General features: G+C 51.6%; 6 protein-coding genes across 6 annotated transcripts; 2 read left to right on the top strand and 4 right to left on the bottom strand.

Annotated features, from left to right (window-relative positions):
* The first annotated feature begins 780 nt into the window (after positions 1-780).
* On the top strand, positions 781-6,799 carry TrAtP1_008947 (uncharacterized protein). Its single transcript, XM_014087130.2, has 2 exons — positions 781-3,487; positions 3,543-6,799. Exons 1-2 carry the CDS (start codon positions 1,362-1,364, stop codon positions 3,871-3,873), a joined length of 2,457 nt encoding a protein of 818 aa, XP_013942605.2. The 5' UTR covers positions 781-1,361; the 3' UTR covers positions 3,874-6,799.
* TrAtP1_008948 (uncharacterized protein) lies at positions 4,556-6,433 on the bottom strand (the record flags this gene model as incomplete). Its single annotated transcript, XM_014087131.2, has 2 exons — positions 4,556-5,557; positions 5,615-6,433. The coding sequence occupies 2 exons, from the start codon at positions 6,431-6,433 to the stop codon at positions 4,556-4,558; spliced, it is 1,821 nt and encodes a 606-aa protein (XP_013942606.2).
* Positions 6,800-8,598: 1,799 nt separating the features above from the next.
* On the bottom strand, positions 8,599-12,512 carry TrAtP1_008949 (uncharacterized protein). Its single transcript, XM_014087133.2, has one exon. The coding sequence runs from the start codon at positions 11,968-11,970 to the stop codon at positions 8,635-8,637; it is 3,336 nt and encodes a 1,111-aa protein (XP_013942608.2). The 5' UTR covers positions 11,971-12,512; the 3' UTR covers positions 8,599-8,634.
* A 346-nt stretch (positions 12,513-12,858) lies between these two features.
* TrAtP1_008950 (uncharacterized protein) lies at positions 12,859-13,933 on the top strand. The gene is made up of 2 exons (XM_014087134.2): positions 12,859-13,268; positions 13,447-13,933. Exons 1-2 carry the CDS (start codon positions 13,254-13,256, stop codon positions 13,915-13,917), a joined length of 486 nt encoding a protein of 161 aa, XP_013942609.2. The 5' UTR covers positions 12,859-13,253; the 3' UTR covers positions 13,918-13,933.
* Positions 13,934-16,461, bottom strand: TrAtP1_008951 (uncharacterized protein; the record flags this gene model as incomplete). Its single annotated transcript, XM_014086460.2, has 5 exons — positions 13,934-14,245; positions 14,304-14,491; positions 14,549-14,731; positions 14,804-15,903; positions 15,961-16,461. The coding sequence occupies 5 exons, from the start codon at positions 16,459-16,461 to the stop codon at positions 14,034-14,036; spliced, it is 2,184 nt and encodes a 727-aa protein (XP_013941935.2). The 3' UTR covers positions 13,934-14,033.
* TrAtP1_008952 (uncharacterized protein) lies at positions 16,371-21,244 on the bottom strand. Its single transcript, XM_014087135.2, has 3 exons — positions 19,691-21,244; positions 17,112-19,581; positions 16,371-17,040 (listed from the first exon to the last, which is right to left on the bottom strand). The coding sequence occupies exons 1-3, from the start codon at positions 20,738-20,740 to the stop codon at positions 16,853-16,855; spliced, it is 3,708 nt and encodes a 1,235-aa protein (XP_013942610.1). The 5' UTR covers positions 20,741-21,244; the 3' UTR covers positions 16,371-16,852.
* Positions 21,245-21,259: the final 15 nt, after the last annotated feature.

The raw sequence follows: 21,259 nt of genomic DNA on the forward strand, positions 1-21,259 counted from the left end.
AGTTGCGTCATGCAGCTCTTCATGTTGCTCAGCAGCCAAAGGGCAGTGGAGGCGTATAGTGGGCTGGTGGGTACAGCGGCCCCTAGCTCTGCTGGCCATCAGAACCTAATTCTGGCCTTGAACGGCTCCCCTTGTGCTAGGACGGTAGTTTGTGTAGGATCATCGCTGTAAAAGGTTGATCCGTCGACGTTTTGATGCGACGCTGCAAACGCGGTCTGTTGTAGGAGATGCGATGGGCAGGGCAGAGATGAAGAGAGGCAGCAACCATTCGATGTACTGTGATGTTGGTGTAGTATACAGCACCTAGTATCCATGTCTTCTCCAGACAAGTCCCCATCCGGCGCACACATGCAGTCCCGCTTATTTTGTATCAATCTGATATTCTGCTGCTGTCGGCTGATTGATTCAGGTAGGTAGTGTCGCATTGGGCTCTATACAAGTCTTGCCGCAAAAAAAGGCAGAAACGGCGATGCTGTCTCATTTCGACGAATCTTGCTGCTTTTGGCCAACACGAGTGTCGCACAACTATATGCAAGTATTGAAGAGAGCTGAGCGCTTCCAGCTCATGGTGAGGCAGCCCAGCGCAGCGGTCCAGGGCTCCACCGGCTAGCAGCTCTCAGCCCATCGTCCCACAGCCAAGCGTGCTAAACGCGTGCCTCGATCACAGAAGCCGAACCCGCGATGCCCCGTCTGTCAGATCAGGGAAATGCCGGGAGTGGCAGCAAAAGCCATCGTGCGATGGGAATCTCGCCAATTTTCATATTTCCACGGGCTGTGAGGCCATAAAGCAGCGATTGAGTCGTAGTGGAAAGTCGCTTTGCCGCTACAAATGCTACTGTTCGTCCTGGGCATCGGAAACGGACGTCCAAGGCACTTACAGCGCCACCGTTGCATTTACAGGCCACTGCCTTGGCACTATTAGCGGCCTGGGCCTCCGCCGCTGCCGCCCGCTCGCTGTAAGCGTCGTGTTGGTTAAGTACAGAGGGCCATCGTCGCGCTTCTTTGCCCACCCCGCCCTGTGCTGTTTACTCCTCAATACCTCTTTGGACGCCAAACTCTGTTTCCCATTTCCCTTCTCGCACCGTTCCTCTTGTGCGCGTCGTCCTACGTGGTTTATATCGTCCCTCTAGAAAGTGATTTACCTGTTTGTTCTTGTTCTCGTTGTTTCCTGCGCATCCGATACTATTTTTCTCCTCTCATCCTGTCGCCCGGCATTGAGCTCATGCGGTTGTCTCAGCCGGACGACGTCAGCCTCTTCCTGAGCTGAGGCATAACAACCTCATCTTTGGCGAAACAGAACAGGATTTAACAACAACGCAAACAAGCCCATATATCTGCGGCCACCCCAGCTACACCTCACGATGCGGACCCCACGGATCGTGATCCTTGTGTTCTGCATCTCCTCGACGCTCTTCCTCCTCTTCCGCTCGGCGACAGCGTCCAGACACGCCGCATCGTCTCGGTACCCCACTGAGAGCCGACCCAACAGATCGATCTGGGGACTCATCTTCTACAACACGCCCTTCTCGCTGTTTCCGCCCAACGCCGCCATCAGCCTGACCGACGACAACAGCACCTCTTTTGCGGCTCGGCCTGCAGCGTTCGGGCCCAGTCTATCGCCGGGCGGTCTGAGCGGGCAGCTGTGGGTTGGGAGCGGCTTTGCTGAAGACAGCTTCGACGTCAACGGGGAGCTCGGCTGCAGCGACATTCCTGGCTGGGACGGCGCAGACGCAAAACATGCGCTGAAGCAAAGCGTTCGCGGAGCTGCCTTACGCGCCGATGCCTTCAAATCCACACGCCATCCCCGGGCGCATGATGATCTTCTAAGTCTAGACAAGCCAGCTTCAGATGCAGGGGCAGGCCTTGACCTGAAGATTCCTACTGACGATGGCACCGACAACCACCTTCACGTCAGATTTAGCAGCGCCCTCCCTCGACAAGACGCCTCTGCATCCTCCCACGCCGATATCCAATCGATCCAAGAAGGAGCTGAGATCAAGGGAAAGATTGTTCTATTAATGCGCGGAGGATGTGGATTCTTAGAAAAGGTGATGTGGGCGCAGCGCAGAGGTGCCATTGGCGTCATCGTGGGCGACAACGTCAAGGGGGGACCGCTGATCCAAATGTTTGCCCACGGCGACGAGGTCGACAACGTGACCATTCCGTCAGTCTTTACCGCTCGGACGACCGCACAACTGCTGTCTTCGTTGACGCAGCCTGGCAGTTTTATCGAAGACACCCTCGACGACAATGGAAACCCTGTGCTGAAAGTCCAACAGGGCTCCAGAGCAAGAAAGAGCAAGAGCTCGGGTTCGAAGACTGCTCGGTCGAAGAAGTCAAAGAGATTGGCCAAGGAAAATCGGTTTACAAAGCGAAAAGAAGTTGAAGATAAGCCCGGTTGGTTTTCACGCTTTTTCAAATGGGGCACATCATCTCGCGGCGTCCACAGTGAAAGCCGGCCACCTAGCAGCGGCCAAATAGACTGGATGGTGGTCGAGGATCGAGTTGACGAGAAAGACAGCGTTACAGGACCCAGCCTAACCAAACAAAAGAAGCAACCGAAGCAACCGAAAGCAGGAAGTGACGACTTCGTTATCGGAGTTCAAGACTGGCGGGACCCGGATGTTTTAAGCAATGTCAAGGCACCGGCCTCTTCTGCTACTGGTGTCTCTGACAAGGCGACGAGCCCCGACGAGCCCAAGGGTGGAAGCATTACTCCAAGCAGCGGCGAGTATAAGCTCCGTAAGGTGTCTGAAGCTGAAACCGAGTCTACCTCGGCCTTTGAGCTCAGAGGAGTCGCGCCATCCGGCAAGGGCAAGGGCCTCATCTCTCGAATCTTTGGCGACGATGATGACGAAGTAGACGAGGCTCTTGAGCTTGACAATGATGACGATGAGGATGACATTCTAGACGAGGACGAGGATCCTGTGCATCACGAGGGTCTCTGGGTCACCATCACGCCGACCAGTAGCGCCAGTCCGTTCTTCGATACCCTCCTTGTCCTTGTAATCAGCCCCTTGGTGACACTTTCCATCGTATATGCTCTCCTGGTTTTGCGTGCAAGAATCCGAAGGAGAAGATGGCGAGCACCCAAGTCTGTGGTCGAGCGACTGCCCGTCAGAACCTACCACACCGTCGCACGCTCCCCCAGCATGTCACCCAGAGTCCCCTCTCCCTCAGGCGCAACAGCAACCACGCCGCTACTGCAGTCCAACCCCAGACCCAGCAGACCACGACCTCGATCCAGGACCGCCAGTGGAGCTTTGGAGAGCGCAAATTTTCACACTCCAGCTTCCAGCAGCTTGTCTGCGCTACAGACGAATCATCGTGCTGGCCGTTCGGGCCACCACAGAGGGGCCATCTCAGGGGAATGGAGGAAGTACATGGGAAGACAGGTAGAGTGCGTCGTCTGCCTGGAGGAATATGTCGATGGCGTGAGTAGGGTGATGAGGCTTCCTTGCGGCCATGAATTCCACGCCGACTGCATGTGAGTTTTCCTTGTTTCTTTTTGTTGAGAATATCAGACTAACGGGCATAAAAAGCACTCCATGGTTGACTACCCGTCGACGAACATGTCCAATCTGCAAGGGAGACGTTGTCCGTTCCATGGGTCGCAGCTCGTGGACCAACCCTAGATATGAACCGTACCATGACGATGGCGACGACGACGACGATGAGCAAGTGGCTGAAGGTTCATCTTCCAGCAGCGATGAAGATGTTGAGCAAGGCGTAGCGGAAGTGGAACCCTCTGAGACACGCCGATCGAATTGGCAGCACAATTTCTTTGGCATCATACCCGGCGTTGTTGGGTACAACCGCAGACCACGATCCCCGTCGCCGCCTCCAGAAGACCGTCAGGCGGGGTCCCATTAATGATGTAATATCCTCTTTTCAATGCCGAGCTTATTTGGGTCAGCCCCTATTCACCAGTATTGTGCCAAGAGCTGGCATATGGACTCGCAGTTTTACAGGGACATGTCTCAGCAGCAAACTATCTCGGCGGCGTACCTTTGTTATTAGGAGCAACGACTGTTTGTTCGGCGCAGTGGGCAATAGGAGCAATAGGAGTTTCGTTTTTTTGTTTTCGGGAATCAGTAGGCAGTGCTTTTTGGGACTTGTTGTTCTTCATTGGCCCATCTGCCTTGCTGGCCAGGTGGTAGCCATATGCTACTCGAGGGAAGAGAGAAGATACAAGAGCGAAGAGGCTTATTTGAAGGACGGGATGCTTGCTGGGGTGGTCGAATGGGAGTGACTTTGTTATATACCCTTGTGTTGGTGGCTCGTATGAGTATCTGGTATTTTATGTACGGTAGCGCAATAAACGGATGCTCGTCATTGACGATGATGGGCCTGAATCTCCCTCCACTTGACAAAGAATAGCTAGTTTTGTCTTGGTAGGTCACAACTAAAAATGTTGGAAGATGGAACTGGGCTGCTGAATAGTTATCCTTGACCGTATATGCTAGTTCTTTCTTCTATATGGGTATCAAGTCATTAATATTTCTGTCCTCGCTGCTGTAAACGCTTCATAAACACTCCAACTCAAGGCACTCTTCTACTCCAGTCCAAGAGGCGTCCGCCTGACTTGACCGGGCGGCTTGACCTCAAACATGGCATTCCACGCCGTCTCGTCAACGTCAAACTTCTTGGACACTTCAAACGCATTGCACTTTGCGTCCCACGGCCCGCAGTCCGCCTCGCACACCGTCCCGTTCTTGGGCATCGTGCCCAGTGCGAGATAGTCCGAGACAATCTTCCAGGTGCACTTGCTCGGCGCGCTGGCCCAGGCCGTGTGGCCAAAGCTCTTCTGCTTCACGATGACGGACCCGGCGTGGCTGCTGGCGGCCTCTTTTGCGGCACCGAACGGCGTCACGGGATCGAGATTCGAACCGAGAAACAGCAGCGGCGCGGCTGGGCGGTCCATCTCGAGATTGGCGCTGTGGGCGGGCGTGCGGAAGGGGCCCTGGAAGTCCCAGTTGGCGCGGAATGGCCAGGCCGCGCACCTGAAGCGGAGCGACGCCCACGAGAAGCCAAAGAGCTTGGACTGCTTGCGCTGCTGCGAGACATGATTCGTCCACCAGGCGATGGTGCGGGCGCTGATGTCCGGGCCGTCGCCGCAGAGAACCGCCGCGCCCTGCTCGTCCTTGACTTGCGGCATCGCTGAGACTGAGCCGTTGCTGTCCTTGCCGCGAAGCGCGTCTCCGAGCTTGGGAACCTCCAGATCGGCCCATTGCGGCCATTGATCCGGGAACCCCCTCATGCCTTTGTGAAGCGCCTTCGCCAGCGGCTGAAAGTGCTGCACAGGGCTGTACATGGCGTTGGCGACGATGCGGCGAACGTCCTCCCCCCTGAGCGCCATGAGCCCGCCCAAAGTCGAGTTGACGGCCATGGGGTAGACGTCGAGGCGGTTGGCCCATTCGTGGAAGCGTTTCTGGGCGGCTTCCCAGTTCTTGTCGGTCTTGAGAAAGGGGCATTTCTCGTAGCTGCCGGTTTTGAAGCACGACTTCCAGAACTTGGAGAAGAGCTTGTCTGCGTCTTTGGTGTTGGAGAGCCAGCCCTGGAATATTGGTTAGATATAGTGAGTTTTGTAGAATGGTGGTAGATTGCTACTTACAGAACCGGCAGCATAGTCTGTCGGATCCATCACGCCGTCGAGAACCATCCGTCCAACGCGGCCGGGGAACATGGACGCAAAGTAGTTGCCCAGGACACTGCCGTACGACCAGCCAATGTACTGGATCCGGGGGAGCGCTGCCTCGTCTCTTTTATGCGTCCTCAACTCGTCAATCTTGTCCACCATCTCGACCATGTCGCGAGCCACGCTGGCGGTGTTGACAAACTTCATTGCCTCGCCGTCAGGGTTCATGGCATCCTCTTCTTTGCATCGCAGAGATTGGAATCCCATGAGGCCTAGGCCGTATCCGATGGCTTGTTCTGTGTTGAGTGGCCCCCTGCCGTGGTTTTCCAAAGACCAGGATGTGCGGCCAAGTTGGTCTGAGCGGAAGCAGTCCACCGATGGCGTTGTCCTTGCAATACCTCGAGGGTCAAATGAAACAATCTCATATTGTCGCTTGCCTGGGATGTCGACGAGCAGTCTTTGGACGTTGATGCCCCTTTCGACGAGGTAGCTCACTCCTGAGAGCCCAGGACCGCCCGGGTTGACAAAGACGGTGCCGCCAAAGGTAGCGTCGTCGTCGGGCACAGCAGCCGGCAACTTTATCATCGCGATGTGTACGAGGCGGGCATCGCTGGCGTTGCGCCAGTCCAGGGGGACGGAGAGGCGCGCGCACTTGAAGCCATTGTAGCAGTCGTGGTACTCGAGATTGCGGCTGGGGACGATGGAGGCCCAGTTGAATTCTTGGATTGGGCCTGTTGCGTTTGAGATGGGCGCGGTTGCAGCTGTAGACGTAGCCGCGAGAAGGGCAATTTGCATGATTCGAAGGAGCAACATCTTTACAATGAAAAGAGTTAAAAGTCAAGGTCAAGAGAATCAAAGGAGTCTTCGAGAGGAGGGTCGGAGGAAGACTCGAGAAAAAAGTCAAAGAAGGAGTCAATAGTATCGAAAAAGGATAAAAAAGTGAGGAAGAAGAGAAGAGAGAAATAAATGAGAAAAACAACAGTTTCTCGAAAGGACACGATTAGAATATAAGGATTGCCTAGAGGCATGAGGACGACAAGAAGATTTTTTTTTCTTCAAAAAAAGGATTTAAAAAAAAGGGGGGGAGTGAGAAAGGAAGGAATGAAGAACAAGGATGAAAAGAAGGATAAAGAAGAAGAATAAAAGAAAGTATTAAGGATAACGAATAATGGGTGAAGAATATGACAAAAGATTTCGGTTCTCTGAACGGGAGGGGGCCTTCTTATAGTCCTCGAATCCGAGCAGTCTACGTACACACTTCAGACTAGCATCGCCTCGCCTAACAAAAAGCCGCAACTTCATGATAAAGTTGTCAGGCTGAGCTTGAAACCATATCGGGCGAAACTCTCGTGGACATTGTGGGCGTGCTTCCGAAATCAAGGCCATCCCTCAGAGACGCGTAACGGTTGCCCACCCAAGACCCGTTTATAGCGCCTCAATCATCATAGTCGGGATGTATTTGGCTGTAAACAGAACCGATAACATGAACAATTTAACGGTTCGATGATCAAGGCCGGAGAACGCGGTCCTAAGACAAGGGATACAAAAGGCCAAATGTTGATATGATTGCTATGGTCTTTGAAAGTTCCGCCATGCAATGATATTGCGGCCCTTTACCAGATACGCCGAGTTGGATTACGCATCGTAGCAAAAGGGAAAGCTCAAGTGACCTCTCAGATTTTCTACTTAAGATTAAGCTACACGTACTGTAAATCCGCCACATTGCTATTTTGAGTGCCGGATGACGAAACTGTAGTTATTTTCTGAAACGTGTCAACAACTCTTTACAAAAGCGAATCTCCACGTAAGGCTTCTTTAGGGAGGGGGAAAGTACAAAGAACATCCCCCTTTATCGATACGCGGACAAGAAAGGAGTACGATTGATACCGCAGCTGGCAGAAGAGTATGCTTGTAATTCATGATGGCAGTCTGACTCTTTTGTTCAGCGTAACGAGCCTACAGACTTGAGGCAAATATCAGACCGGCAAACTAAATGATACAAAAAAAACCCTTAGAGAAAGGATATGAAATGCAGCCTTCCACATATTCAAGCAAGCCTAAATATTATTCTTTGCATTGATTTAAATAAATTAGGTAGCCGGCAATTGACAAGGCCTTATTCAAATGTCAAATATTGTATGATGGGATAAAGGCCGCCTCTCCGAGACAATGGTGATTGTGTATTTGACTAATATTGGCTGTAAAGTTCTATGATCATGCTTAATAGAAAGAACAAGCGCAATGTTGGCGATTGGTACAATACATGTCCGTCTGCATCACGAGATTCCAATATGCAGCTGCAACAACTCATGAAGACCACGTGTCTTTTTGAGGTCAAATTCTGCAATACTGGCGAATATTATATCGATATATACCTCAATCATCAGCTCAAGCGGCTGAAATAGATCACTTTACGAGCTGTTGCAATTGGCAATGCCGGCGCAAAGTGCTAGCATTGACCAACTTTTCCAGGTCTGTTTGCTTAGTTGCACCTCTCGTCCAATTTTGTCTTGGCGGTATGCCATTATGAAGGAAAAGGAATTCATTTCGTTTGACTTGAGCTTGATGATGCTCTAGATCACGAAACCTAGTTTTCCAAGTCATGGCAGTGCTAATGCTAGCCTTACAGTCGAACCAAGCCCTGGAATTAAGAAGGAAGTCTACTCCTGCAGTAACTAAACAATTAAACGAAAGAGAGCTATAACGTAATGCAAGGCCAAGAATATCTTCGTTGTGTCTATAGACGGCATCTTGATATGAGATGTAAGAGGTAGCACGGTTTTGAAGTTTAGCTATATGTTGTCTTAGCAATAAGTGATAATGAGAGGAGGATATTTCAGTAGTAGATGGAAACCTGCGAAAATAAGAAGAATAAAATAAGTAAGCTTTAGTTAGATGCACACACCCAACTACTTACTGTATTCTATATCATCGCACATATGACAGCACTTTTCTATATTTGAATTTCACTAAAAGACAGAGTCTATCTGATCAAATTACATCCCCTTTCTTTTTCTTGCTTCTAAGCAGTCTTCGAGAAGATCCCGACTTCTTTGTGTTTCTGGATCGTCTGTACCAAATACCTCCTCTTTTAGCTTGATTGCCTCTCGATGCCATTTCTCAGACTCATCATGTTCGCCCAGATCTTGGAGCGACATTGCAAAGTAATCCATGCTGTTCAATGTAGATGGATGGTATTTACCCAATACCTTCTCCCTCCCCCTAAATGCCTGATATTGCAGTACTTCCGACTCTTCATATTTGCCTACATCTGCAAGCGCAGATGCAAAGTTCTCCATGCTACTAAGTGTATCCGGATGATCTATGCCAAGCACCCTTTTCCTTTGCTCAAATGCCTGCTGGCACATTTCCTCTGCTTCTTTATATTTGCCTAGGCTTCCAAGCGCATATGCAAAGTTATTCATACTTAAAAGCGTATCCGGATGATTCATACCAAGCACCCTTTTTCTTTGCTCAAATGCCTGCTGGCACATTTCCTCTGCCTCCTTATATTTGCCTAGTCTCCCAAGCGCAGCTGCATAGTTATTCATACTATAAAGGGTATCCGGATGATTCATACCGAGCACCCTTTTTCTCTGCTCAAATGCCTGCTGGTGCATTTCATCTGACTCTTTATATTTGCCTAGGCTTCCAAGCGCATATGCAAAGTTATTCATACTAACAAGGGTATCCGGATGATCTATGCCAAGCACCTTTTTTCTTTGCTCCAATACCTGCTTGCACATTTCCTCTGCCTCCTCATACATTCCTCGTGTGCTGAATACAGTCGCGAGGCCACTCTTACTGTTGATTGTGTCCAGGTGGTTTTTTCCAAGCAGATTCTCTCTAACCTCATATACCTGTCGCAACATTCTCTCTGACTCTTCGGATTGGCCCAGCCTATCGAGCACAATTCCAAGATTATGCATGTGCCTCAGTGTGTTTGCATGCTCTTTGCCAAGCTGTTTCTCGTCAAGTTCTAGTGCGTGTCGATACAATCCTTCTGCTGTCTGATATCGTCCTAAATGATAATTGCCCTCAGCAACGTTGCTAAAAAGTCTAGATTCTGCTTGCGTGCCTGTCAAATGCTCTGGAAGCTCTAGAATGGCATGTGCGTGTGGTAGGCACCTCATCCATATCTTTCTATTGTCATGCTCTGGAAATGGCATCACCTCATTAAGCCGCTGTATCGCAGACGCGACCATCTCCTTCAGCTCCCCTTCTTTCTCTAGCCAGTTTCGCATTGCTAGTCGCACAAGCCGGTGCATATCAAAGAAATCTCCCCCCTCCTGTTGAGTAATGAATGCATATCCCTTCAGTGTACCAATTGCATCTACAGTCTCCAGTCTGGTAGATGTAGGCAAGAGATACTTGGGTATATCTTTCTCCATTAAGATGCTCATGAATCGAAGGTATTTTGCCGCCAGTGGATCATTGTGTAAAATCTGGTGAAACGAGATAAGCCACGTCGTAGCCACTGGGTTCTGGATCTCTTTGTATCGATGTCGATCCTCAAAATCTTTACTGAGTAAGCTGATCATATCCCTAGGATTTGACAGGCAAAGCTCAAGATATTCTGTGGTTGATACATGTTTTGTTGCCATGTATGCCGATGCTTGTCTGATGGCAAGCGGTAAATTTGCCAAGAGGTCGAGTAGCTTCCCCGTGGCCTCCGTATCACTGATTTGGCTCTCCTTTAGGCCTCTCTGCAGTAAATTCAAGGCCTCGTACTGGCCCATCTCTGTTACATTGAAAATGTTCTCCACGAGGATATCCAGCCTTACTGCTGCTTCACGATTTCGTGTTGTGAACAAGATGGAACCATTTCGACTGAACGGAAGATAAGCTGAGAGTTCGGCATCTCCAAAGAACAGCGCTACATCGTCCGCATTATCAATAACCAACAGCCAACTGCCACTGCTCTCTTCACTCAAGGCAGTCTTAACAAGCTGCTTAATATCAGCCATATCTTGGTCGATTCCCTTAACATTTAGCTGTTTGCCAATGTTGCGATAACCGTTTTCGAAACTGGTTGCGTCTATTGCGGGCACCCAGAAAATAGAGCAGCCTGGATGCTCGTTATGAAGTACGTAGACGGCTTCCAATGCAATCTGTGTCTTACCCACGCCTCCAAGGCCTTCTATAACAGTTCTTTGGCAGTCTTCTTTATTCCCACCCGGCCTAATCTTTTCCAGAAGTCTTGATAGAATGGCCTGCCTTCCGACAAAGTTCTTGTTTCGCCCAAACGGGACGAGAAAATGAGCTTTCGGCGGTTCTTCAATGAGCCGTCCACGGCTTCTATCCGTTTGGATATACTGTTCGAGAATCGCCTTTAAAACGGATGCCGCCGTTGCCGCCGCAAAGTCCTGCCAGAGCTTGTTCTTGTGGCAGTCGGCATAATCGCAAATGCCCTTGACCACGATGCACGGCAAATCTTCCCACGCGCCAGCTCCCTCCATCTCAAACGCAATCACGCCTTCCTTTTTGGCTATCCTATCACGGTCTTCTCCAGACTTCATGACGGTGTCACCTGATGCAACTGCACCAATATAAATGGCAGGCCCCTGCGCCTCGTCTTGCTCTTTGTTGGTACGGCTTCTCTCCAGATATTCTTCATCGCATCCCAAATCATCACATGATGAAGTGAGGGCCTCATCACAAACTGGATCCTTTCTTCCATGGCAACTGCTGCAGATGCATGTTGCTAGTTTGCGGTGCATATGACGATAGCCTGACTCGAATAGCTTGTCTTTATTCGCCCCAGGATACCTGTATTTTTCTTGATGCTTGATAGCATTTTCTTGAAGCTGTTTGAGAAAATGAGCGGTTCTTTCATGAAGCTTATCTTGACCGGTGTTTGTACTGAATTTCGTCAAGAAGTTGCCAATGTTTTTGTCATGTTTGCGAAAATTATCCTCACGTGTATTCTTGCGCATAAACCCGTGGGGATAGTGTCTGCCGAAATCGTATTGAATGACGGCGCTGCTGATAACCACATCTCCTAGAAAGACATCATCTTTGCCGTTATGAGGCACGCCGCCACATATTCCTGCTAGGATGACGAGCCTGAGGGCTCCGTAGCTGGACCGCATGTTGGCAGCGGCAGAGGCTGCGTTGGTCTTGCCCATGTGAGATAAGAGAGCCAGCACAGCATCATGTTTGCCAATGCGGCCGGTTGTGTAGTGATTCAAGTCTCCGGCTGCTCTTCCAAATGTATCCCCATCTTTGTCCCAGAACTCGTCGAATAGGAGGGCCACCGCATCATACTCGAGGGGCAGCGCGCAAATGATGGCGATTTCAAAGTCTTCGCGGCGGGATGGTCGCTGAGCCATGGCGGCGATCTAGCTCCGTGTGATCATTGAGAACTGGCCTTTACTTTGCTTGCCTGATTTTTGGGGCTTGCGAAACAAAATTAGCATGGCTCAGTGAATTTGACAGTTCAAAGTTTGATGCCCAAAGCAAGATGGGCTGGTGAGGCTGTTCCGTAAACATTATGCGGGGAATCAAGGAAGCAGCCAATTACCAGGCTACAACCCCACCCGACCAATTATACCATTCCCTAAGGCTCAGCTGGTTTGAATAGTCCCTTGCTCAAGTATATACGCAAAGCAGGCTTCTTTTTGCCCCTGTAAGACTGGAATGTGCCGTCGCTTTCGATGACTGGCCATGTAAAGTGACATTGATTATGTGTTCTGTAGGTAGGTAGTTGCTTATCACAGGTTGTCGGTAATGATTTAGCGATAGCTATTTCGCGGGTTCTAACAACCGTGTGCTCAGCATCTTGTAGAACACGCCGAATAAACTACATATCAATTGCATGTATCTGATCGACTTTGGCCTTGGCAGTTGGGAAATAAGGTTGAAAGATCCAAATCCAAAGGCCACTATGCGGATGCTTCCGCTTTTCTGGGCCGCTAACGCTCGCTGTTAAAACAGGTTGGTGCCTGTCACGTACCAAGTACGAAGAGACACGCGAAAGAAATGGCGGGACAATCAAACGGATGAGCTTCACGGGTACCTGCCCGGTACAATGTATTTTCGACAGCACCCCAATATTCTACATTGATGCGAAGACGATGTGAAGAATAAGACCAAATGCACAGTCGATTTAAATATATATATAGACAGCCGTAGATGGACCCTGCACTAAGCAAACTAAATCTTGATTACCTGATCGGCATCAAACCTTGTGTCCGTTCTCACACCGTCACACCGTCACTCACTGACTCACTCCAACTGACTCACTTACATCCAATCAACACCACAAACTTCAATATTCACAACCGTCATCAACCAACAATGCCGCCCACAATCGTCCTCATCCGCCACGCCCAGGCCCTCCACAACGAAGCCAATAAGTACCCCAATCAATACAAAATTATATATTAAAACAAGCATCCTTATAAATATATCCTACAGGACCATTCTATCCCCGACCCTCGCCTCACCGACCTTGGCCTCCAGCAATGCGCCCAGCTCCGCCAGAACCTCGTCCAGCGCTTCTCGTCTTTCGAGGGCAAAATCGCCATTGTTGCGAGCCCGATGATGCGGACGCTGCAGACGGCGAGCTTGGCGGCGGATTGGCTGGTTGAGCGCGGAATCAAGATTGAGGCGGATGCTGATTGGCAGGGTATGTTGACTTATACCATTCTCTAAAACATCATCTTCAAAGACGTCATGTATTTTCTCATGCTATTGTCTCATGCCTGAGATGTAATACCACGTCTTACTGGCTATGATAACTCACACGCTCTCATACACTCATACACACTTCAATTCCTCATCTTACTCATAAACGTAAACAACAGAAAACTCGGACAAACCCTGCGATACCGGCTCTCCCCCCTCCCACCTCGTCCTCCTCAAAGACAACCACACCAAAATCCAATTCACCTCCCCCCTCATTCGACTTCTCCGCCATCCACCCCCTCTGGCCGGATAAGACTTCTTCCCCCGCGGCCCGCAGCCGCTTTGGCTACACCCGCTCCGCCATCCTGAACCGAGCCCAGCGCGCCCTCGAGAAGCTCCGCCAGAGACCCGAGGATCTGATTTTTGTCTTTTCGCACTCGGCGTTTATGAGGACGGCGGTGACGAGCTGGTGGTACTTTAATGCGGATTATCGGATCTTTGAGTTTGATGATGAGGGCAAGGATGGGGCGGTGGTGCCGTTGAGGATGGATCAGTCGACGCTGGAGGGGGGGATGGGGTGGTCGTGGGCGAAGAGGGTTGAGGTGGGATATGAGCTTCCTGATGATCCTGAAGAGGAGAATGGAAGTTGATTGGTCAGGTTGTATGAATAGAGATTGCATTGATAGATTTGTACTCTATATGATAGATGGTTGATTGTATGCTGATTCATAGAAGTTATATATACACATGATACAAGGCACTGCCTTTATTTCGACAAGAAGCTCTGAAACGCCGACTGGTCGATAATCACATTGCCCACCGCTCGAAGTCTCTTTCTTCCCTCCTTTTGCTTCTCCAACAACTTCCTCCGTCTGGTGATATCACTGGCATGCAGCTTCGCCAGCACGTCTTTTCGGAACGGCTTGATGGTTTCTCGGGCAATCACCTTGTTGCCCACGATGGCTTGAATGACGACCTCTTTGCAAAATTGTTAGCAACCAATAATCAAAACACTGTTTTGCATAAGTAAACTCACCAAACATTTGTCGATCGACGTGCTCTTTGAACTTGGTGACCCACTGTCGGCCCAGGCGGTCTACCTGCGTCGAATGCACCACTCGGCAAATAGCATCCACAGGCTGCCTGTTGACAAGCAGCTGCAGCTTCACAAGCTTACTCTGGCGCCATCCAGCGTCTTCGTAATCGAGAGTCGCATAGCCCTTTCTATAACCCACAGATTAGTATACTCAGATTCCAACATGACGCTCTTGTGAAACTTACGACACGCCCTTGAGTTTTCCAAACAAGTCATCAACAAGCTGCGAGGCAGGAACATCGTACGTCAAGATAACTTGGTCCGTGTGGAAAAACTCCAAGCTCTGCTGCTCGCCGCGGTTGCCTTCGCAGAGCTCAATGACTCGGCCGAGATACTCCTCAGGAACCGTAATTGTCGCCTTGACGAAGCTATCAACAAGAACAAAAGTTAGTCAAATAGCTATTATATGTGATATTTGCTAGCACTTCGTTTATACTCACGGTTCGAACAAGGTCGCAGATCTAATCTTATGATCGCTCATATCGGGAAACAAAGCCGGGTTCTGCACAACCTCCTCCGACTCATCCGCGTACACAATCTTCGTCGGCACAGTAGGCTCCGTGATGATTATGTTGCGGCCGTGCTCCTGCCTCAGGCGGTCCTGAAAGACGGAGCAGTGAAGACTGCCCAGGAATCCAAGACGCCATCCGGAACCAAGAGCTTCAGAAAAGTCCTTTTGCAGCGTCACGCTGCGATCGTTGAGCACAAGTTGGTTCATACTATCAGCCAGACGGTGGTAGTCGCTCTGGTCGGTAGGAAAGGCGGCAACGAATACCATAGGCTTCGGTTCTTCGAAACCCGGACACGGCTCGACGGTTTCTTCCTCGCCTACTGTGGTGAAGGTGTCTCCCAGCTTGGCGTCTTGGATCCTCTTCATGCCCGGGTTAAAGTATACGTAGCCAACTTGGCCCGCACGAAGAACAGACTGTGGTGTCGCATTGGGGTATTGAATGCCAACCTGGCCGACCGTATACTTCATGCCCGTACCCAAGGATATCACATTGTCGCCAGCCTTGATAGTTCCATCAAACAGTCGGACAAGAAGAACCACGCCCTTGAAGGTATCATACCAAGAATCAACCAGAAGCATCTTCAACGGCTTATTCTCATCGCCAATAGGATGCGGAATCCCCTCCACCACAGCCGGCAAGAGATTCCCAACGCCCTTGCCCGTCTTCGCGCTCACCATAATCGCCGTCTTGGGGTCCAACTCAAAGCTCGTCTCCATCTGATCCAACACGCGGGGCACATCCGCCGACGGCATATCAATCTTGTTTATGACGGGCACCAGCGCCAGGTCCTGCGCAAACGCGAGGTGGAAGTTGGACACGGTCTGCGCCTGGATGCCCTGGCTGGCGTCGATAAGTAACAAAGCGCCGCCGCAGCTGGCGTAGGAACGGGTGACTTCGGCGCGGAAGTCGACGTGGCCGGGCGTGTCGACGAGATGCAGCAGGTAGTCGAGGCCGTTGTGCTTGTAGATCATGGTGCATGTCTGGGCCTTGACCGTGATGCCGCGCTCGCGCTCGACGTCGAGTTTGTCCTGCGAAAGACAGCTGTTTAGCTTTCATGCTGCAAGAAGAAGACACCAATAGCTTACGAGAATCTGCTTGTTCGCATCGCTCGCCGAAATCGTGCCCGTCAGCTCCAGCAGCCGATCGCTCAGCGTGCTCTTGCCATGGTCAATATGCGCCACAATGCAAAAGTTTCGGTACCGCTCAATCGGGATCGCCGCAATCCGCGCTTCGAGCTGTGCAGGCGTCGGCTTGGCCTGCGAGGCATACCCGCGAAATCGACTCGACAGCTTGATGGCGATATTGTAGCTGCTGCTATTCCAGCCGAGCGCCCGACTCCGCGGCGGCGCCAGCCATTGTCGAGTCCAGGCTCGTCCAGCTCTCCCAGCCAGGCTCATCTGGGCATCGACAAAGCTTGCATTGAGCAACGACTGTGCGATGTCGCTGTGGCTGTGGCGCAAAACTGCAGAGGTTGGAGGGATCTCGAAGCTGCGGAGGTGTTGGTGGGTGAATTTTCCTCTTTGAGGCGGATTAGTTCCGCACTTGCGATGGCGGCCCCTCCTAAGAGCAACATCAGCTAATGGCATGACATGATGCTACCGGACAAGAGAAATCTCATATCATAGGAATAATTCTAAACATTGTATTTCTTCTTCTTCTTGTTTGTTTTACGGCGGTCATATTCCATCCCTTGCCTTGTAGCTAAAAGCCGCAACCGTAGTCTATAATACATGTATGTACATGCAAGTATCATAAAGAGCCCACTCACATCTCTTGTAAGCACATCTTCGAAACGCGACCTTGTGTCATATGTCGGCACCGATATCCCACACAGCTGCCATTACTATATATAGGTATATATATAATCGTCCAGTCATGAACATTATTCTAAGTTCCAGATTAATTATTTCCGTCTCTTGATCGTAAGGTATCACATTGTATAAAACACAGCAACTCTTTCTCTTTCTCTTGTCTCTCTTATGTAAGAACCCATTCGCTTCCCCTCTTGAGGAATTTGTCTAGCAGTAGACTAAGATCGGCGAGGACAAACCGACAGATGTAGAAGCCAAAGAATTCGGCCGCGTGACGTGTGCAAAGCTCTAGGCCGACTTGGGTTTTGTCTGCATGTCGCAGGCCGGGATCTTCGACTTGTCTTGCGATTTGATCTAAGCGTTGCAAGTCAGCCATCTGGTTATCTCAAAAAGAATAAAAGTGTGAGCATGTCGCGGAAACTTACCAATTGCCTGCGCAGCATCAAACAAACGGGCTAGCGAGCCCATGTACATCGCGTTGGGGCCGATAAACTGAGCCTGGCTGACATCTCGCTTCGGCGGACGGCTGGTCGGCTTCGGCGTCATGGGGAGAGTCGCCAGCGTCGTCACCTCCTTGGTTTCCATACTTGCACTGCGGTTGCTATATGATCCGCCCAGCCCGACGCCCGACGTCTTTGGTCGAAGTCTTCGCCATGAAAACGCAGATGCTTTCCCAGACACACTGCCCGAACGTGGTACGTTTGAGCCTCCCTCTCCGTCCACGGAGGCATCTTTGAAGATGTGGCCGCCTTGGACTCCAACTTCGCTCCCAAGCTTCCGGGCAAGAGACGATTGGACCTGTTCAAGAACGCCCTCCAAGGACTGCATCTCTTCCAGTACAGCGTCCGCATCAAACGTGTCAACCTTGGCCAGCTTCAGCAGCGCTGCAGTGAGGAAATCGCAGTTTGCAACTTTATCTTCAACGTTCTTAATCTTGACCCCTTTCACTCGCCACACATCCCGCGGTACAAACAGCTTCGTGCTGACATAGCCGCCCTTGGGGTGCACCAATGTTTGGTAGAGACAGCGCATCAGCCAAAACGGCCGCAGCATAAAGTCATTAGGGCAAGGCTCCAGAGGTGCAGGAACTTCCATTGACACCACTGGACTCTGGGGACCGGGAGTGGCCGCCGCATGGAAATTGTCGTCAAACAAGTGGAGTCCAGCACCACCGCCAGCCTCCCCGTTGTCCCTGAATGAAGTAATGAGAGGCGTCGGCAGCGCAGGCACAGCAGGCGTCTTGCCAAATGGATTGCCATTGGGGGTGCCAGGTGATACGTCCGAGTTATCGTCAAGATGTGACACTGACATGTTTCGATTCTTCATGCTCCGCAAGCTGGAAGATGAGAAATTCTTTTTTAATCTGTGGATGGAAGGCGACGCATTGGCTGCGGTCGCATCTTCTCCATCTATCAGCTTCTTTTTGGCACTGGGTGATCCAGGAATCTTTGACTCGTTGTCTGCCGCATTCAGTTGCTTTACAGGGTGTGCGCTGGCTCCTCGAACCAATGCTTCTACCAGGTCCCTGTCTACCGTGCTTGGGGATATTTCGTCGTCGTCATACACTGTTCTGGTGTTTGACTGCCCGAGATTCGTGGTTTCAATCTTGAGCTGCTTTGGATTCTGCCCAGACATTCGGCGATTCCGCACGCCGTGGGATGGAGAATCAGAGCCTTTTGGCACTTCTGGTAATGTCGTGGTTGGCGGTGGTGGTAATGTCGTAGTTGGTGGTGGAGCTGCTGGTTGCATGATATTTGAGGTCTGGGGGATGGGTGGTCTTTGAGATAGGGCAGAAAACGATCGAACGCCTGATATAAAGTCTGGCCTTGTCTCGTCTTCATTCCATGCTTCCTGCTGGCTGGCCGACACCGTTGCGGTATTCGACTGCGGCTGCGTCATGGTAAAATCTTCGATTGCAAAGTCGCGGGTTATCTCGTCCAGTAGCCTCTCCTCATCTTCTGAAGAGTCATCCTCGTAGAATCCGTCTGGTGTATATTTATCCTCCTCTTCTTGGAGATAGTGTTGATTTTGCTGGTGCGCTTGTCGCAGCATCGCTAGGTCATCATATGCTTCCTGTTCAGTCTGTCTTACTTGTTCTCGTGCCTTCTCTACCCTTTGCATTACGCTTGCGACGACGTCTTCACGAGGATCCATGGCATCGTAATCTTCGGTTTCCATGGGCTCGAAACCATCGTCATATGCAGCTTCGATAGCAGCGTCCAGCGCTGTGTCGAATTCCGCCTCCGTGTTACCGCTGGCAGCCCTAATATGACGCCGGCGGTAGCCTAGCGATGATGTACGCGAATGTACAGACGAGACGGTTGAAGCACCTGATTCATCAATTGGATCCAACCATGAATTCTGGGTTCCTTCTGTGAAATCCTGCATATCATAAGGGAGGACGGAGTCGCTGGGCTGTCGCTGGTGGTAGTGCTGGTGATGAGGTTCGTGATGCTCTTGTACCATCTCGGTGTATTCCTCTGGATGCATCTTCATTGGGGATGGTGAACGAGGAGATAGGGGCGCCGGTGCATACAAAGCCTCTTGTTGACTCTGTGCCCGGAGATTATCTGTAGAGCGGAGTCGTCGAGGAGATCGAGAGAATGAGGACTGCAACATCCCTGGTTCCAAAGTACGAGCGGGCTGCTGTCGATCTGTTGTTGTGTAATCTTGCTGCCACTGATGTGCAACTGGGGAACTGCCATCTCCAATAATGCTGACGACTCTTGCCGTTTCAATTCTGGGAGCCTCCTCCATCATTTCGTAGTCCTGATGCATGTATATGGACGCGCCGTAATCTTCGCTTTCTGGGCGGGCGGGTAGAGCCTTGACATTCTCATCTTGCCAAGGGCCCATTTGATCCAGCTCGTCGATCCGGCTGGTGTAAGTTGCGCGCTGGATACATATCATTAGCTCAAGTACATGGGTGGCCTTTGCCTAATCTTTCTCTCCTCTTCGTCATCTTCTTCTTCTTCATCTTTCAACCCAATAGTTTAAAACCTACAATTGTTTCAAGCTTCCGCTTATCCTCATCTCCTGAAGTTCGGTCCAGCACCTGCTGTAATAAATCACAGGCCTCGGCATACGATTCTCGAGCGCCCTCGAAATTTTGAGCATTGTCAAGCTGTACTGCAGTGTTGGCCTTTTGCAGCGCACGAGAAAGCATTGCCTTTTGAGAGGGGTTCTTCTGAGCGCGGGGCTTGCCCAAATCTCTGCTGCTTTTCCCAGAGTGGTCCCTTGAATGGCCCCGGGGGGCATAGGGATCATGGCTATGTTCATGCGGCATCCTGGCGGTGGACGATGTAGTGGTGGTAGGGTTTGCGTAAGGATTGGGCGATACGGAGCGTAGCTGGCCGTTCTCGTAGTGCCTCATGGACATGCTCGACTCAGACCTCATTGGATGTACCGACGTGGGCGTCACGCCGCTGTCTGAAGAGTTGAAACGGCTTCGGACCGTGTAAGACGGTTTGCGAGGAGGTGCCTGGGCGGGTGGGAGAGGAGGGGGAGGGACCGATGGAGGAGAGAGAGCTGCTTCAAGACTGGCGCGACGGATACGAGAATTCGATATCGAGGCCTGGCGAGAGGCATAAGGGGACGTGCGACTGGACGCAGACGAGATGGACGACGTCGACCAGCGGTTGCGGGTCCGGGAGGCTTCCTGCGGCGACGCTCCGGAGCTGGCGCCCCTGTTGAGCTGCGACGACGGCGTTGACGGCCGCTTGAGGCTGACGGGGGGGTGCACGGGGCCGCGATGCGTGTGCTGGCTGGCGTTTGCGTGGTGAGGCGGCGAGTTGGTGTTGATAGCAGCAGCGGTGCTGGCGCTGGGCGGCGAGCCGTGCAGCGGCGGGATCAGCGACGAGCTTCGCGGCAGGCGGGCGGACGAGAAGACGGAGCGCAGAACGGGCGTCTTGGGGCTCGACAGCACGGCCTCGATGCCGGGAGCCTCTCGTGACGACGCCTGCGGTGGTGGTGGCGGCGGCGACGAGGGTTCTATGGGAGCGCGAGTTGCCCGGCGGGAGATGATGTTATCGTCAAAGGGATGCGACTGCTGCATGCTCTGCTAGATGCTGGATTGGGAGCAGGCTCCTGTGTCAGCCAATAGTCGCCTCGTCCGGGCCAATCTTACTCGTACAACGTGGGTCGTGGAGATGTGCAGGCCTGGATATCGCGCTTGTGCGGCAGATAGCCATGACCACCAAGATCCGGGCTTGATGGTTTGTTTTAGCGAACTCGAGCTGAAGGCCAGATTGGCGGCAGAATTCTGAGAGAGGGAGATGGAGAGAGACACAGAAGAACGCTCAGATCGGCCGCATCCCAACGCAGCTGCTGCAAATCCCGTCTGCACGTACCCAGCCCAGAGTCGAGAAAATCGGGGATTTGGATGGACGTTCCCTGGCCGGTGGATCGTGGGGAGAGGCCAGGCTGGGAGTTGCTTCTGCTGCGAAGCACCGGCGCACGCTCAAGTACCGGTACCTGTGCCTGGCGCTGGCGAGGACCAGAAGCCGCCCACAGCGCCCACAGCGCCTGGCATGCACCGCTGATCACAGCACAGCGCTCACCGCTCGCAACCATG

The sequence above is a fragment of the Trichoderma atroviride genome, chromosome 4 (genome assembly GCF_020647795.1).
Source record: "Trichoderma atroviride chromosome 4, complete sequence".
In the NCBI taxonomy this organism is placed as follows: Eukaryota; Fungi; Ascomycota; class Sordariomycetes; order Hypocreales; family Hypocreaceae; genus Trichoderma; species Trichoderma atroviride.

Coding starts and splice junctions, on each gene's coding strand:
- TrAtP1_008947 (XM_014087130.2), top strand. CDS start 1,362: ATGCGGACCCCACGGATCGTGATCCTTGTGTTCTGCATCTCCTCGACG. Junction 3,488..3,542: donor GAATTCCACGCCGACTGCAT/GTGAGTTTTCCT, acceptor GGGCATAAAAAG/CACTCCATGGTTGACTACCC.
- TrAtP1_008949 (XM_014087133.2), bottom strand. CDS start 11,970: ATGGCTCAGCGACCATCCCGCCGCGAAGACTTTGAAATCGCCATCATT.
- TrAtP1_008952 (XM_014087135.2), bottom strand. CDS start 20,740: ATGCAGCAGTCGCATCCCTTTGACGATAACATCATCTCCCGCCGGGCA. Junction 19,582..19,690: donor AGCGGAAGCTTGAAACAATT/GTAGGTTTTAAA, acceptor ATATGTATCCAG/CGCGCAACTTACACCAGCCG. Junction 17,041..17,111: donor TGATGCTGCGCAGGCAATTG/GTAAGTTTCCGC, acceptor TGCAACGCTTAG/ATCAAATCGCAAGACAAGTC.